This window comes from Monodelphis domestica, chromosome 1 (genome assembly GCF_027887165.1).
Source record: "Monodelphis domestica isolate mMonDom1 chromosome 1, mMonDom1.pri, whole genome shotgun sequence".
Lineage (NCBI taxonomy): Eukaryota > Metazoa > Chordata > Mammalia > Didelphimorphia > Didelphidae > Monodelphis > Monodelphis domestica.
This window is the reverse complement of record NC_077227.1, coordinates 254,492,890-254,508,967: the sequence shown is the minus strand read 5'-3', so window position 1 is coordinate 254,508,967 and position 16,078 is coordinate 254,492,890. Positions and strand designations below refer to the sequence as shown.

The 16,078-nt window shown below is 38.6% G+C and overlaps 1 protein-coding gene across 1 annotated transcript in view; it reads left to right on the top strand.

Moving 5' to 3' along the window:
• Nucleotides 1–4,319: 4,319 nt before the first annotated feature.
• The window catches only part of IFT43 (intraflagellar transport 43), a 116,651-nt gene continuing 104,892 nt past the window's right edge, over nt 4,320–16,078 (top strand). The window contains exons 1-2 of the mRNA XM_001374626.5: nt 4,320–4,425; nt 8,761–8,853. Coding sequence (XP_001374663.2) covers nt 4,372–4,425; nt 8,761–8,853 — 147 coding nt within the window. The 5' untranslated portion in view covers nt 4,320–4,371. The remainder of the gene's footprint in view (nt 4,426–8,760; nt 8,854–16,078) is intronic.

Below are 16,078 nucleotides of genomic sequence, written 5' to 3'. Positions count from 1 at the left end.
TAAATTAATTTGGGTAGGATTGTCATTTTTATTATGTTAGCTCTTCTTACCCATGAGCAATCAATGTTGTTCCAATTGTTTAGATCTAGTTTTAATTGTGTGAAGAGTGTTTTGTAGTTCATATAGTTCCTGTGTTTGTCTCGGCAGATAGATTCCTAAGTATTTTATATTGTCTAGGGTGATTTTAAATGAAATTTCTCTTTCTAATTCCTGCTGCTGAACTGGGTTGGAGATATATAGAAATGCTGATGACTTATGTGGGTTTATTTTGTATCCTGCAACTTTGCTAAAATTATTGATTGTTTTGACTAGCTTTTTGGTTGATTCTCTAGGATTCTTTAAGTAAACCATCATATCATCTGCAAAGAGTGATAGCTTGGTCTCCTCATTGCCTATTTTAATACCTTCAATTTCTTTTTCTTCTCTAATTGCTACTGCTAGTGTTTCTAGTACAATATTAAATAATAAAGGTGATAATGGGCATCCTTGTTTCACTCCTGATCTTATTGGGAATGAATCTAGTTTATCCCCATTGCAGATGATGTTGGCTGATGGTTTTAGATATATACTGTTTATTATTTTTAGGAATGACCCTTCTATTCCTATGCTTTCTAGTGTTTTCAATAGGAATGAGTGTTGAATTTTGTCAAAGGCTTTTTCTGCATCTATTGAGATAATCATGTGATTTTTGTCAGTTTGCTTCTCATTAGAGATTTTCAAAGGAAGTCTGATTCATTACTTGTTACACTTATTAGAGAGCAGAATCTTTGTCCAGGTTTGGGTTAGACCAAATTGGCTTCTGAGTTCTCTTCCAACTCTAAATTCCATGACTCTAATTGCCTATTTTTCTTTTCTGTACTACTCTGTGTTAGGCCGCTTTGCTCAACTAGGAATGGCTTGACTATGGTCAAGTAACGATTTCCATTAATCAATTAATAAACTATGTGCCAGGTATTGTGCTGGGCACTGATGATACAAAGACAAAAATGGAACAGTCCCTCCTCTTAAAAAGCTTACCTTCCATTATATTGGAAGGCCCCCCCAAAATCTTTCAGACTGGATAGATCACCAAGCCTAAAGTCAGGAAGATTGATCTTCCTGAATTCAAATCTAGCTCTGACAATTACTAGCTGTGTGCCCTGTTTGCCCTAGTTTCTTCATCTGTAAAATGACCTGGAGAAGGAAATGCGAAACCATTGCAGTATCTTTGTGAACCCACCCCAACCCAGATGGGATTATGAAAAGTTGAAAATGACTGAAAAACAACTGAACAACAACAAAAAAAGCTTTTCAGACCAAATCCCCTCACTCTCACTTCATGATAAGACCTTATAACTGAGGGTAAGCATTAATTTATCCAAGGGATGGAAAAGAGAGAGTATGAACATATTAGTAAAGATTATTATAACTGATTAACCTAGTAACACCCATTTTTATTTAGCAAAGAAAGTAGAGGAGTCCTATAGCCCTGGGACTCAGAATAAGTACCTAAAGTTTGTGGGGATCTGGCATCTAGGAGCACAGAGTTCTATAATGGGACTGAAGAGGGGGTCCTGAGTCCTAGAGGTGGGAGCCTAGCATAGGAGTAATAAAAGAAAGCCTGTTCTGAAAATAGGAAACAAATTGTACCTTCCTGATGATTTGGGCTAGGCAAGTCCTCTCTAGGAACAAATAATTTTTACCTTCAATCCAGGATTCATTTGTACCTTTGTGGCCTTTCTGCTGGTGATATCTCTTAGACCATTGTCATATTATGTGTCTTTTGCATTAATATCTCACTTTTCACAACTTTATGTCCTATCATCCCAGAATTTTGGATTACAAACTATTTCACAAAATTCCAAACTTTTTAGCTTGGCATTCAGTGCTCTTCACAATCTGGCTCTATCCCTCTACTCCCCACCTTATGTAACATTCCTCAGGGCTCCCTGTTCCTGCCAAACTGGATTATTTGCAATATCCAAACACCTCTCTTTGCTCTCTGGCCTTAGTAATTTTGCTTGCAGAGTTTCTTATGCCTTTGACATTATCTTCCCATTATAGCTCTAACAGTTGAAATCTTTGAGACCAGAATCAAATGTTACCTTTCCCTGGACATCTTTTCTGATTCCTTTAGCCAGGAGTAATATCTCTCACCTTCACATTTTTTATAGCTCTTTAAAGCTTTTAAAATACTCTGCATTGTGTTATATCTATATTATTATAATGGGTGAGGGCCTAAATTCTTAGAGTATACTTGGATCTGTCCTTCTTGGAAGGTTATCCAGAATATGTACAACACCCCCTGCCAGGACAGGGTGGACTCAGATACTGCCCAGTTGCGTGACCCTGGGTAAGCCACTTAACTCCAATTGCCTAACCCTTGCTCTTCTGTCTTAGGGGTTTTACTAAGATAAAAAATAAGGCTTTAAAAACACAAATCAAAGCAATGTGCCTTGCCAAGACCTAATCTTACATGCAGAGGCACTGGGAGTCTGAGATCTTTTTCTGCTTGCCATATGGTGTGATAATGAAAAATCTTTTACTTGGCTAATGCCTCCCCATCTCAGAGTGCTTTCTATCTACTCTGTCCACATTTTGTATGTACATATTAGGTCATCTGTAATCTTCTCTATTTGAATGTAAGCTGCTTGAGAGCAGGAGCTTTCTGTCTTTCTTTTTCCTTCCTTCCTTCCTTCCTTCCTTCTTTCCTTCCTTCCTTCCTTCCTTCCTTCCTTCCTTCCTTCCTTCCTTCCTTCCTTCCTTCCTTCCTTCCTTCCTTCCTTCCTTCCTTCCTTCCTTCCTTCCTTCCTTCCTTCCTTCCTTCCTTCCTTCCTTCCTTCCTTCCTTCTTTCTTTCTTTCTTTCTTTCTTTCTTTCTTTCTTTCTTTCTTTCTTTCTTTCTTTCTTTCTTTCTTTCTTTCTTTCTTTCTTTCTTTCTTTCTTTCTTTCTTTCTTTCTTTCTTTCTTTCTTTCTTTCTTTCTTCCTTCTTTTTTAATCCCAGGACTTATTTAACATAACACCTGGCATATAGTATATGATTAATAAATTCTTGGTGACTTGACCTGGCTGCTGAACTAGAATGTATTGTCTACAGAAATATCCTTTGCTCTCTTCTGTGAAGCTTTCTAGTGAAGAGATTTGCTCTGAATTGGTAGATGGTAGAATGGCAACTGGCCCTCTCTCATACCTGGCCATACATATGTCCCTGAATGTTTCTTTTGTGACTCCTTTCTGAAGGATAAACCCAATCTATGGCCTAATTTGCCAAAATACATCTACTGAGGGCCACAATGCAGAGATGAAATGTAAAGTAACCTTTCAGGAATCCCTATAATGCTTCATGTTGATGGCTTGCAATATCGGTCTCCTACCTGAGTATAACAGTAATTGTTTGTTTAGTTAGCTTGTAAATTTTTTTCCTTTCTATTATAGAACACTTGTAAGTCTTTTGCATGTAGGAAACAAATACCTGTCCCATTTCTTATTTACATTATATATACTAAGCATCATTCTACTCCTCCACTTTGGGGATGAGAGAGACATGCTTCCAAATTTTAAGCTTTAAATAAATCTTCCCCAGTGAACTGTAGTGATAAGGTAGGTCCATACTCTGGAAATATGAGATGAAATGCACCTTAGTACCTTATCCTCAAGAAATTTAACAGTCCAGTAATAGGATACACGAATACAACAATTATGTCTGGTATTTCTATTATAACCCATCCTCCCCCACTACCCAACCAGCTTTGGACAAGTTCACTAGATAGATTCATGCAGAAGAAAGAGAACTAGTTTTAATCAGACGGGTTAAAATCCTGCCTCTGTGTGAACGCTTAGACAGGCTACTTGATCTCTGATCACTGTGGGCTTCAGATCTCCCATCTGCAAAATAAGAGGTACTAAGAGGAGAATGGTGTTGGAATAAATGCCTTGTAAAATCCCTTTCATTCCTAAATTCTTGATCCTATGACCTTAGATACTCATTCAGGTCCCACAGGAAAAAAAAATTCAGTGGCTCTTAGCGGGAGAAAATGTTTGAGGTAATAACTAGCACCAGAGTAGGAGCAGAAAAGTCTACTTCTCTGGGAATGGGCATAATTCCCTGAAGTGTTACTTAGCTAGGACTAAAAGACATGTCGCTCCACTTTTCGGTCCTTTTCTTCCTTCCCCCTCCTTTACCTCTTTCTTCCTCCCTTCCCTTCTCTTCCCCCCTCCCCTTCTCCTTCCTTTCTATCCCGCTCTCTTTTCTCGCTCCCTCAATGGTCACCCAAACACCTTGAAAATAGGACGCGGTCCCTTTAATAGTGGGCTGGGTGGGGGGAGGAGCCTGTTGCTAGGGACGCGATCAGGAAACCAGGGCTCCCGGAAGCTACGTCAGCAGCCGTGGCAATGGACGATGTGTTGGAGCTCAACGAGGAGAAGCGCCGCGGATCGGCCTCTTCTGTGAGGACGGGGCTGGGTAGGGAGGGTTGGGCGGCAGCGGCTCAGCCTCGTACCGGCTGGGCCTGCCCTCTTGGTTTTCCCCCTCTGGGGGAGAAGGGGACTCCGGAGAGGCCGGACCGGGCCAGCGCCTCCGACTGAACTTGGGTGTCCGGGCAGCCTCTGACAGGACCTTTGGGAGAGCAGAAAGTGAGGAACTAGAGGCAGGGGTCCTTAACCTTGACCTTCTTTGTGTCTGGACAGTATGGGGAAGCCTCTGGACCCCTTCACAGAAGAAAGTTTCTTAAATGCTTGAAATAAAATACATAGAATGGCAAAGGAAACCAATTCTATTGAAATAAAGACCCGTTCCCCTAACCAAGTTCACGGACCCCCAAAATCTGTACAAGCACCCCTGATTAAGAACCTCTGGCCTAGATGAAGGCAGCTGGCCGAGAGGGAGGAGAGCGGGATTGGGGGCCATGAGACTGATCTGAGAAAGTCACTTTTAGGAAACTCTTCTCTCCAACACCCGTTTCCTCATCTGCAAAACTGATGGGTTTGGATTAGGGTATCTGTTCTCAAACTTTGTGATTCAGGACCTTTTTACACTTCAAAAATTGTTCGTAATGCCGAAAGAGCTGTTGTTTAAGTGAGTCGTATCTAATGATATTTTACCATATTAGAAACCAAAGCTGATAAAATTTTAAAATATTAATTTATTTAAAAATTCAAGAATACACTAATATGTTATGAAAAATTATTTTCCAAAATTAAAAAAATGATCAGATTAGTATTGTTTTACCTGTTTTTGCAAATCCTCTTTAATGTTTGGCTTCACAGAAGCAGCTAGATACTGTTGCCTGTTTCTACATTTTACCTGTTGTGATATGTTGATTTAGTTGAAGTATGGAGAAAATCTAAATTCACACAGATAAGTAGTTAGAAAAGATGGAGCACTTTAATAGGCAAATAATAGTATTAGTACAAAAATAATTTTGACCTTTTAGAGCACTTAAAAGATTTCACAGAAGCCACATTTTGAGACTAGATTAAAGGTATCTTAAACCAACCCAGGAACATCTGTCATGTCATCAATGGAAGCTCTTGTAGTGGTTGACTTGCTCTAATTAAAAATGTATACATATTTGAAGGCACATATATGTATATATGGGATACTTTCTCTACTTCTGAAATCCACCAATAAGTTGATAATTCACATAAAACACAAGGGTGAAACTGCCTCTAATTTGGACTATACCCAAGCTCTATATGGTTAAAGTCAAGGCTTAGACTTGGATTGGTATTTGGAATTTCACCTTTTTTTTTTTTAATTACAGAAGTTGATACAAAGGGCATTCTCTTCTTCCTTTTGTATTTGTTATAATAGTTACTTGAAATTAGATTCACCAAAGTGTTGAACAGTTTTGGCTCAAGGGCAGCTAGTTGCAAAATCCTCATTCATAGTGAGGAGAGAGAATAAACATTAAATGTCAGAGTATTAAATATTCTGTCCTAGGTGCTTTTGAATATCCTATTTGATTCTCACAACAACCCTGGGAGAAGGATAGTGTGATTATCCCCATTTTACAGTTAAGGAATCTAAAGCAAACAAAAGTTAAATGACTTGCCCAAGGTGACACAGCTATATAACTGAGGCAGAATTTGAAGTCAAATCTTGACTGTAGGCTCAATGCACTATCCACTGTACATACCACTCAATGCCTGCAGTGGAAAGATTCAATGTAGATGTGTTGATGGTAGTCATTGGCCTCCAAAGCACGTGTATTAGTACACATTAGTAAATGTGATTTACATTTTCCTTGTCTCATTGACCAACTGAATTGCAATAGTAGTACATTCCATATGCCTTGCAAATTCATTCTATAGCTTCTAGCAATGTGGATATGACAATGGTGGCATATTTTCCACCAAAAGTTAAGAGTTTGTGATAGGAGCAGTTAAGTGACTCAGCGAATAGAGAGTCAGGCCTGGAGATGGGAGGGCCTGGGTTCAAATGTGACTTCAGGTACTTCCTAGCTGTGTAACCCTGGGCAAGTCACTTAACCCCTGTTGTCCAATATTTACCTCTTTTTCCCCGTAGAATCCACACTTAGTATTGATTCTTTAACAAAAATTAGGGGTTTAAAGAATTTATGATCTTTCTAAATAAGATAACACTGGAGTTATACCAAGTCTTTATAAAGCATAAAATCCTTTTTTTTTAACCTTTATTTTCTGTATTAGTAACAACAGAGTTGAATGACTTGCCCAGGGTCATATAGCTAGGAAGGGTCTGAAACTAGATTTAAACCCAAGTTCTACTGTATCCAGGCTTGATGCCTTATCCTCTGTGCCACCTAGTCATGCTGTTTTTTTTTTTAATAACCCTTACTTTCTATCAGTTATAATCCTTGAGGCAAAAGGGCAACATAAAGTCTTTATGCAATTTTAAACAAGTATTTAGGATGAACATCTGTTTAAAAAACAAACTAAAAAGAACATTTAAGAGCATATTTATTGGATTAAAAAAAAACTGAACCAGTGAAGACTAGGAACTGTAGTACAGTTGTATAGTAATGCTTCAGTCTCATCAACCAGCTTTGGCTGCTGAAATCACAACTGTGAAGACTCACCTTTGTTTCTGTTAAGACAGTTTTTCAGTTCTGTATTAAATATCTTAAGTACTGTAAAAAAAGATGTTCAGCTGTTCCTAAGGCCATTTTGTAATAGATAAAGATATATATGTTTTATATATATATACATATATATTTTAAAGAAAAGCATTGATGTATGATGATATGCTATCTTGTGTTTTCCACCATCAAAGTTTTGTTCCGTAATTGAACTTTAAACTATTTAATATCATTTAGAAGTGACCAAAATACATTAAAAAGAAAAAACCCACCAAAAACTCTACAGGAAGGTTAGCTGGGGTACTGAGAATTTAAGTAACTTGCCCAGAGTCACACAGCTGGTTTGTCTCAGAGGCAGAACATGAACCAGTCTTCCTGATTCCTGGATCAACCCTATATCTTTGTCATTAAAAAGTATATTGACATTTAGGAAACTGTATGTAGGGTGTTATTATTTTAGGTCCTGAGACAAACAGAAAAGCTCAGGATTTTAAAATGATGTAAAAACCTTGCAAAGAGCCCACCTGATTCTTCTGAATTTAGACAGATCACCAGTTCTTGGTACTTCATATAAATTTTGTCTGACTTGACCAAGGCCAGTTTATGACCTCAAAAATAATCTCTGGGATGCTGAGCTTCTACTGCAAAGGAACTTTGGCCAACACCTGAAAATGTTGAATTTGATGAATACAGAATTGACTGACAATGCCCTAACTTCAGAGTACTGAGTTATCTTAAAATTCTCACAATAGTCTCCCTTGGATGATGCCTTTAAATGCAAATCCAAATAGAGTACAAGACAAAACAACTGCCATCTGTTATTTCTCTGGTGTAGGCTGCCACATAATTTTGAAAACCTGCTTTCCAATAATATTGTGGTAACTATTCTTAAGCCAAGTTACAGCTTAGAAATTTGGTTTCCTGAAAATCCTTTGATTAGGTATGGGGTCCTTTTTTATCTCTTTCCCCTAAGTTGTACTGTAAGATCATAGTGTACCCCAGAAATTCTTTCTGGCTTTAGTGGAGTGAGTTTAACTACTATAGTCTTTGTGACTCTTGGGGTAAAGCTCATGAGAATGAATCAGTTTCCTGCTGTGCTACAACATAGAGTGTACCCTTTGGTATTGTTATTGTTGAATTGTTTGTCTTATCCCACTCTTTATAACTCCATTTGGGATTTTATGGCAAAGATCATGGAGTGCTTTGCCATTTCCTTCTCCAGCTTATTTTTACAGATGAGGAAACTGAAGCAAACAGGGTTAAATCACTTGTTCAGGGTCACCCAGACAGGAAGTATTTGAAGTGAGATTTGAACCCAGGAAAAGAAGTCTTCCTGATGCCAAGGTCTGCACTTTATTTTTTTAAACCCTACCTTTCCGATTTAGAATCAATACAGGCATCAGTTCCAAGGCAGAAGAGCAGTAAAGGCTAGGCAATTGGGGTTAAATGATTTGCCCAGGATCACACAGCTAAGAAGTATCTGAAGCTGAATTTGGACTTCCCCCATCTAGGCTTGGCTCTCAACTCACTGAGCCACAAAGTCATCTAACTGCTCTGGGTGTTCCCCAGTCACTTGTTTTAAGGGTATACATAAAGCATGCCAGTGCTAATCAAATTAGATCTTTCTTAATCAGTTCTTATAGCCATTTCCAGATTTCTTACCCTACAGGTCATTATGAAAGTAATTATCATCAGTGTCTCTCTCTTTTTTGTTTTTTAATAGGGAGCAAAAATGGGTCGACGAGCTCATCAGGAGACAACTCCAGTGGAGAATCAGCTTCCTAAGAAAAATCCTTCTTTGCCTTTGCCAGGAGAGGTAGGTACCTAGGGATGCAAAGGGAATTTTAGGACTAAAAGGGACCTTTGGAGGTCGACTAGTGAAGGACCTTGTGCAATGCTACATAGCACATCAGTGGCAGAACAAGGTTTTAAACCCAGATCTTCCGATTTTCTTTCTAAGGCTCCCTTTGTTTCTTGTTTTGTATAAAATATCCCCGAGGTTTTTCCTGATACCATCCTATCCAGCTCCCTTGCGTTGGGCATTCCTGTCATAGATATGTGATTTCTGCTCAGAAAGTGAAGGAGGAATCCTATAAATCCCATGAGGGCAAAGACAACGTTTGAACTAAACACTGCATCTCTCTGAGCATCCAGCATGGTGCTTTGCCTGTAGAAGTTGCCAAATGAATATTTGATGACATGAATTGAGGTTAACTTAATTTGCTTCTGCATTTTGCCCATTAACATATAATTCTCCTCAGCCAATAGGACTGTACCTTCTTTATTCTTATTCTCAATATAGCTTTTTAAAGAAAGCTCTTCCTGGGGTAGTTGGGTGGTTTAATGGATAAAGAGCCAGGCCTGGAGATGGGAGGTCCTGGGTTCAAATGTGGCCTCAGACACTTCCTAGCTGTGTAACCCTGGGCAAGCCACTTAACCTCCATTGCCTATCCCTTACTGCTCTTCTGCCTTGGAATTGATACTCAATACAATCATCCCTCACTATATTGCAGTTCACTTATCAACAGCTTCATGGGTTATTTAAAAAATATATCCAATTCTGTATCATGGAGTTTTTGCTATATTGTGGGATTTTGTGGATGAATACTGTACTGTACACAGTAGAAATTCAGTACACCACTATGGCCTGTGTAAGTTTGTCAATATTGGCTGATGGAATGAAAGGTGACCAATCATAGCCCTGTGTTCTGTATCCTGGGCGCTGATTGGCTCAATGCTTATAAGAGTGTGGGAAAGGTTTATAGGAGAATGGGAAGAGTTTATAAAACCTTAAAAAAAAATATATATATATATATACATATATACATATATATATAGATGATAAATAAAATGCTGCTACTTTGCAGATTTTCTTCTATTGTGGGGGTCTCTAGAATGTCACTCTCATGATAGGTAAGGGATAACTGGAGTGATTCTAAGAGAGAAGGTAAGGGTTTAAAAAAAAAAGGCAACTCTTCCTGTAGTCCTTCACCAATACCAACCTAACTGGGACAGTTAGGTGGTACAGTGGAAAAGGTGCCAGGGAAATCAGGGAGTCTTGGGTTCAAATCCAGCTTCAAATACTTCCTAGAGTATGTGACCCTTGGCAAATCACTTAAACCCAATTGCCTAACCCTTATTTCTCTTCTACCTTAAAACTGATACTTATTATAGATTCTAAGACAGAAGGTAAGGCTTTATATAAAAAGCTCTTCCTGTCATCTTTCACCAATGTGTAATGTATTAATTTTTGTTTGTTATATCTATTTTTTTTTTAAAAAGCTCTTCCTGTTGTCTTTCAGCAATGCTATAAACATGTATTGTGTACCTAATTGGAACAGCTAGGTGGTGTAGTAGAAAATGTGCCAGACCTGAAGTCAGGAAGTTCTGTGTTCAAATTCAGCCTCAGATGCTTTCTGACTTTGTGATCTTGGGCAATCTTAGCCCTGTTTGCTTGTATCATCGGTAAATGAGCTGGAGAAGGACATGGCAAACCATTCCAGTATCTTTGCCAAGAAAACCCCAAACAAGACACCCAAATTCTAACAACAGAAACAACAACCTTTGTGCTAAAAGATACCAAGACCAAAACTGACTAGTATCTGTCCTAAGCTTTTTAATTGTTTTCATCCTGCTTATCTTTAAAAAATTTTACTAGTCTTGATTCATTACAGGGTCTGAGTCTTCTTAATGCTCATCTTTTTTTGTAAAGTAAAAATAAATTGTAAAAAATATATTTTATATTTTAAAAATGATTTCAGTAGCAATTAGGTAGCTTAGTAGATTGAGAGCCAGTTCCAGAGATGGGAGGTCCTGAATTCAAATGTGGCCTCAAATACTTCTTAGTTATGTGACCCTGGACAACTCACTTAACCCCCATTGCCTAGCCCTTACAGCTCTTCTGCCTTGGAACCAATACACAGTATTGATTCTAAGATTGAAGGTAAGGATTTAAAAAATTTTTTTCTATAAAAAATTTTACTGATAATCTTTTTGGACTGTATACCTTCTTGCCTTCTGGAGAACCATTACTTATGACAAAGACTTTCCTTTTATTTATTTATTTTGAAATTTTTATTTAGTCAATTTAGAACATTATTCCTTGGTTATAAGAATCATATTCTTTCCCTCCCTTCCCCCATCCCTTCCTATAGCTGATGTTCAATTCCACTGGGTTTTACATGTGTCCTTGATCAGAACCTATTTCCATGTTGTTGAATAACAAAGAATTTTCGAAAGAGAGAGTTAAAAAAATCATCAAAATCAATCAGTTCACTAAATGAAGCTGACATCATATCCATTATTCTATACCAGTTGACTTTCCACCCACAACTCCTGCTTTGCCAAAAGAATGGAAAGAAATGTCTTCTTGTATTTCTTCTGGTTAGATTTTATTTTCTGAGGGATTCTCCTCCTTCCTTGTGGGTCACCTTCCCTTTTTGCCCACCTTCTCTAGTGCTGCTTGCTCCTTTGCTCAAGCCTCTTCAACACACAGAGCCAGGAGTTGGGGGAATTGGATGAATGCACCTTGCTTTCTTCTGCTGTTTGGAGACCCTCTGGCACCTTCAATATTCAGTTTGCTCTTCTGTTAGCTACCATACTTCACCTGTCCACATCACCTTATCCACATTCTTGTTGTCTTCTAACTGTCTACGAGGCACTCTTTATCCCTTTTCTTTTTTCTAAAAAATCCTTTTCTTCTATTTCAGTATCAATTCCAGGACCGAAGACATGTAATGTCTGATGTATACTAGGCATTATATAAATGTTTATGCCTTTCCCTCCCCTTCTACTTGTGAAATTGAAAAATTTTTTAAAAAGGATCCCAAAGATCTAAGCTTTACCTTTATTTTTATTAATGCATCAGTACCCTTGTCTACTCTCTCCCTCTCTCTTTTAAACCATTATCTTTTGTCTTAGAACTGCTATTAAGTATTGGTTCCAAAGCAGAACAGTGGTAAGGGCTAAGCAATGGGGGTTAAGTGACTTGCCCAGGGTCGCACAACTAGGAAGTATCTGAGGTCAGATTTGAACCCAGTACTTCCTGGCCCTAGGCCTGGAGCTCTGTCCACTGAACAGCCCAGCTATTCCTAGTCCTACTTTCTTGGAAACTTTGCCCATGGGTCTTCCATGATGAGAACTTACCTGTTCTTTGTGGAGGGTATCTGTTCCTGAGTGGCATCAATAATGAGACATTATCACAATATAATTCTGTCCTTTTTTGTTGTACATAATAGGTAGCACAATGGCTGAAACCTTGGACAACATACTTTAGAACTAATCTTGGTTAGAAGGGAGATTTGGGACAGAGCTGTAAATGTATGACCTTAAACAGCTTTCTTGACTTTGAAGCCTCATGTTCTTTGTCAGTAAAATGGATATCATAATATTAGCATTTATTAACCCACAATGCTATTATAAAGATTAACTGTGATAGTATACATGAAGCATTTTAGAATGATCAAAGACTAAATGATTACCTTTGTATTGTTAGGTGTCTTGAAATAATGTAGGAGAACTACATGCTTTAGAGCAGAGGCAACTAGACGATTCAGTGGATATAGCACTGGGTCTAGATTAAAGAAGAGCTGGCTTCAAATCCTGCCTCAGGCACTTATTAGCTGTGGGTTCCTGGGAAAATCACAACTTCTGTCTGCCTCAGTTTTCCCTGTTGTAAAATGGAGATCATAATAGCACCTATCTTCTGAGATTGTTGAGGATAATTGAAAGATATCTTGACTCTGATCCATTTTTCCCAGCCCCACTGGTCAATCAATGTTGGGGGTTAGGGAATGGCTATGTACCCCTCCCTTTTCGAAGTATCACATACTTGGGGAGGAAGTGAGCTGTAAGGGCCCAACCTCTTTTGCTATGAGAACCTATCAGAATTTTCTATCTCATTATAAAAGTTTTATTATAAAAAACTGGCCCACCCTGAGATCCAACTTGATCTCTAGGGATCAGCCCTGATTCAATATGTTGCTACTTTGATGCATTAAAAAAAAAAAAAAAAACTCTTACTATCTTAAAATCAATAATAAGTATCAATTCTAAGGTAAAAAACAATAACAACAAACCAGTAAGGGATAGGCAATTGGGGTTAAGTGACATGCCCAGGGTGACACAGTTAGGAAATGTCCAAGGTCATATTTGGACCCAAGACCTCCTGATTCTAGGTCTGGATTTCCATCTACTGTGCTAATTAGCTGCCCTTACCTTGATGTATTTTTTAATAAACTTCTTTTAATTTTCTTGTCCTGAGTTTTGCCTTGTTACTTAGGGTAAAAGCCCCCAAAGAAAGAATTTTTCTTTTAACAGTTGTCAAGGATCAAATGAAGTATTTTTTTAAACCCTTACCTTCTGTCTTGGAATCAATACCAAGTATCAGTTCCAAGTCAGAAGAGCAGTAAGGACTAGGCAATGGGGGTTAAGTGATTTGTCCAGGGTCACACAGAAATGGTCAGATTTGAGCCTCTTGCCTCCAGGCCTGGCTCTCTATTCACTTAGCCACCTCAGTTGCCCTGGGATAATATTTTAAAGTACTTAGCGCAAGGGTCTGGCACTTAATAATAAAAGCTTACTCTTTTCCCTTTCATCTTTTAATCCTAAACACTTAACATAATGCACACTGTACTGAGCAGGCCTTTAATACATGTTTGTTGATTTAAAAGCAAAAGTGTTAGAGCTTATTGTTTGACCCAGAGCATCTTAAACTGAAACCAGAGCCCAACCTGGGATGACTTTAAGAGTTAAAGCCCCTACAAAGAACAAATCACTTTCTGGAGATTGAGGAGTAGGAATTGTTTGCCTAGCTATCTGCCTCAGGATTGGCAAGGAAATATTAGTTCCCAGTGTAGGCCCCAAGAGCTTAGCTGGAGCTCTTCTGGGTTTTGTTAACAAGATTTCCTGCCAGCATTTCTATGTATCACCTTGCATCCTAAGAGCTTGTTGAATTAATACATTTATTCATTCCATAATCATTTTATTAAATGTCTATTGTGAGCAAAACACCACGCTTGCCCACCATACCCACGTACATAGGCGAGAGAAGGGTAATTCTAAGTATATGGTGACAAACTCTCCAAGACTAATGTATTTTTCAAGGTTCGTTCACTTTCTGGAATGACTGGGGCCCCAGGAATGTCTCTCTCTCTTTATCTTTTGAAGGGCAACTAAATGATTAACCTAGTAGGTAAAAGCTCTAATCTCTCACCCCTATCTCTCTGGGTTAATTCAGTCTAAAACTGTATGGGCAGCCTCCCACATGCTTGGCTGTGGTCTCTGCTGGGTGGGCCTTTCTCTCCCCTGCCCTCCCCACCATTTTCATTCTAAAATTAGATGCCTGGAGACTTGTGTGCCCATTTACATTCCGTTTCCAAATTTATTACTTTATATGTTTATTTTTACTCTCTTGCTGACCACATTCTAGGATGAAGGAGGAATAGGTAAATGTATAGAGGTTAATAGTGAATTTTAGGTCTTCTTTAGAATGAGTCATCTAGCAATCTCTTCTTTTTTTTTTTAATTAAAATATATTTATTTTCCCAATTACATGTAATAACAGTTTTCAACATGTGGTTTCCCTCCCTGCTCTCAGAGATGGTAAACAATTTGTTTTGGATTATGCATGTATTATCAGAGTGATCTCTTCTAACAAGTGGCTGTCTTCACAAGACTCTTTGGATAGTGGCAGCCAGGTGGCTCAGTGGATAGAGGATCTGGACTAAAACCTGGCTTCAAACACATCTAGTTGTATGACCCTGGGCAAGTCACTTCACTCCAATTGCCTAGTTATTATTGCTCTTTAGCTATTGAAATCGATGCTTAGTATAAGGATTAAAAAAGTGTTTGGGTAAGAAAGAGCCAATAGAAGATGCTGCTTTGGATAGTGGAAAGATCATCAGACCTAAGCATCATGAAACTTGGGTTTGAATCTTAGGTTTGAATCTCAGACCTTCCTCCCTGTGTGACCTGGGACAAATAACAACCTTTTCAAGTCTATTTTTTTCTCATCTGTAAAACAAGGATTCCTACTTCCCAGGGCTGATGTGAAGAAAAAAGCTTCATGATGTAGTATATACATGTAGATTGTTATTATATCTTTTTACCTAGCTTGATTTCTTGATCCTCTGCTTTCTTCTCTGTTGTTTCCTAAGAGCTCCCCAGCTTCTGATCAGGACATTACAGTCCTGCTGGTGTGCTATTCAAAGGAAGATGAAGTCAGGGATGGTAAGATGATTTGGGGAAAATCCAAAGCTCGTTAGTAGGGAACCAAGGGAAGTAGGTAGGTGGCTCAGTGGATTGAGAGCCAGACCCAGAGGCAGGAGGCAAGTCACTCAATCTCCATTGCCTAGCCCTTGTTCTTTGGTCTAGGAACCAATACATAGTATTGATTCTAAGATGGAAGGTGAGGTTAAATTAAAAAAAATGGGAACCAGGGCAGTAAGAGGCAAAAGTAGTTAACATTCCTTTATTAAACAACTGCTCTGTGCAAAGCACTATGCTGAGCACCAGGAATCCAAAGAAAGCCAAAACACAGTCCCTATCTTCAAGGAGCTTAAAATCTAATGGGAGAAACAAGAAGCAAGCAACTATCTGGGAACAGAATAAAAAAGGATAAATTGGAGACACAGCAAAGGGAAAGAACCAGTATCAAGGGATTGGGAAAGGCTTCTTGAAGAAGGTGAGATTTTTGCCAGGACCTGAGGGAAGGCAAGGAAACCAGAGGTGGAGGAAATGATGATGAACCCCCCCAAAAAAATGAGTAAAAGATTTCTTCTGAATCTGTTCCCTTTTAACCAAATCTTACAGAAGCCATTAAGAAAAAAAATTATTCTGAGGTCTACAAATCCAAAGCTTTTGTGGAATTCTGGTTCTGTTAAGAATGCCCTTAATATGATAATATATTTGGAAAAGCCATTCTATGTGCTTGTAATGCATACCTTCACTTGTTGAAAGTCTCACAGGCTCAGTTTAGGGGTCACCTCACCCCTGAAGCCTTCCCTCCTCTCCAGAGTTGGAGGCAGCTCAGCTCTCCTCTT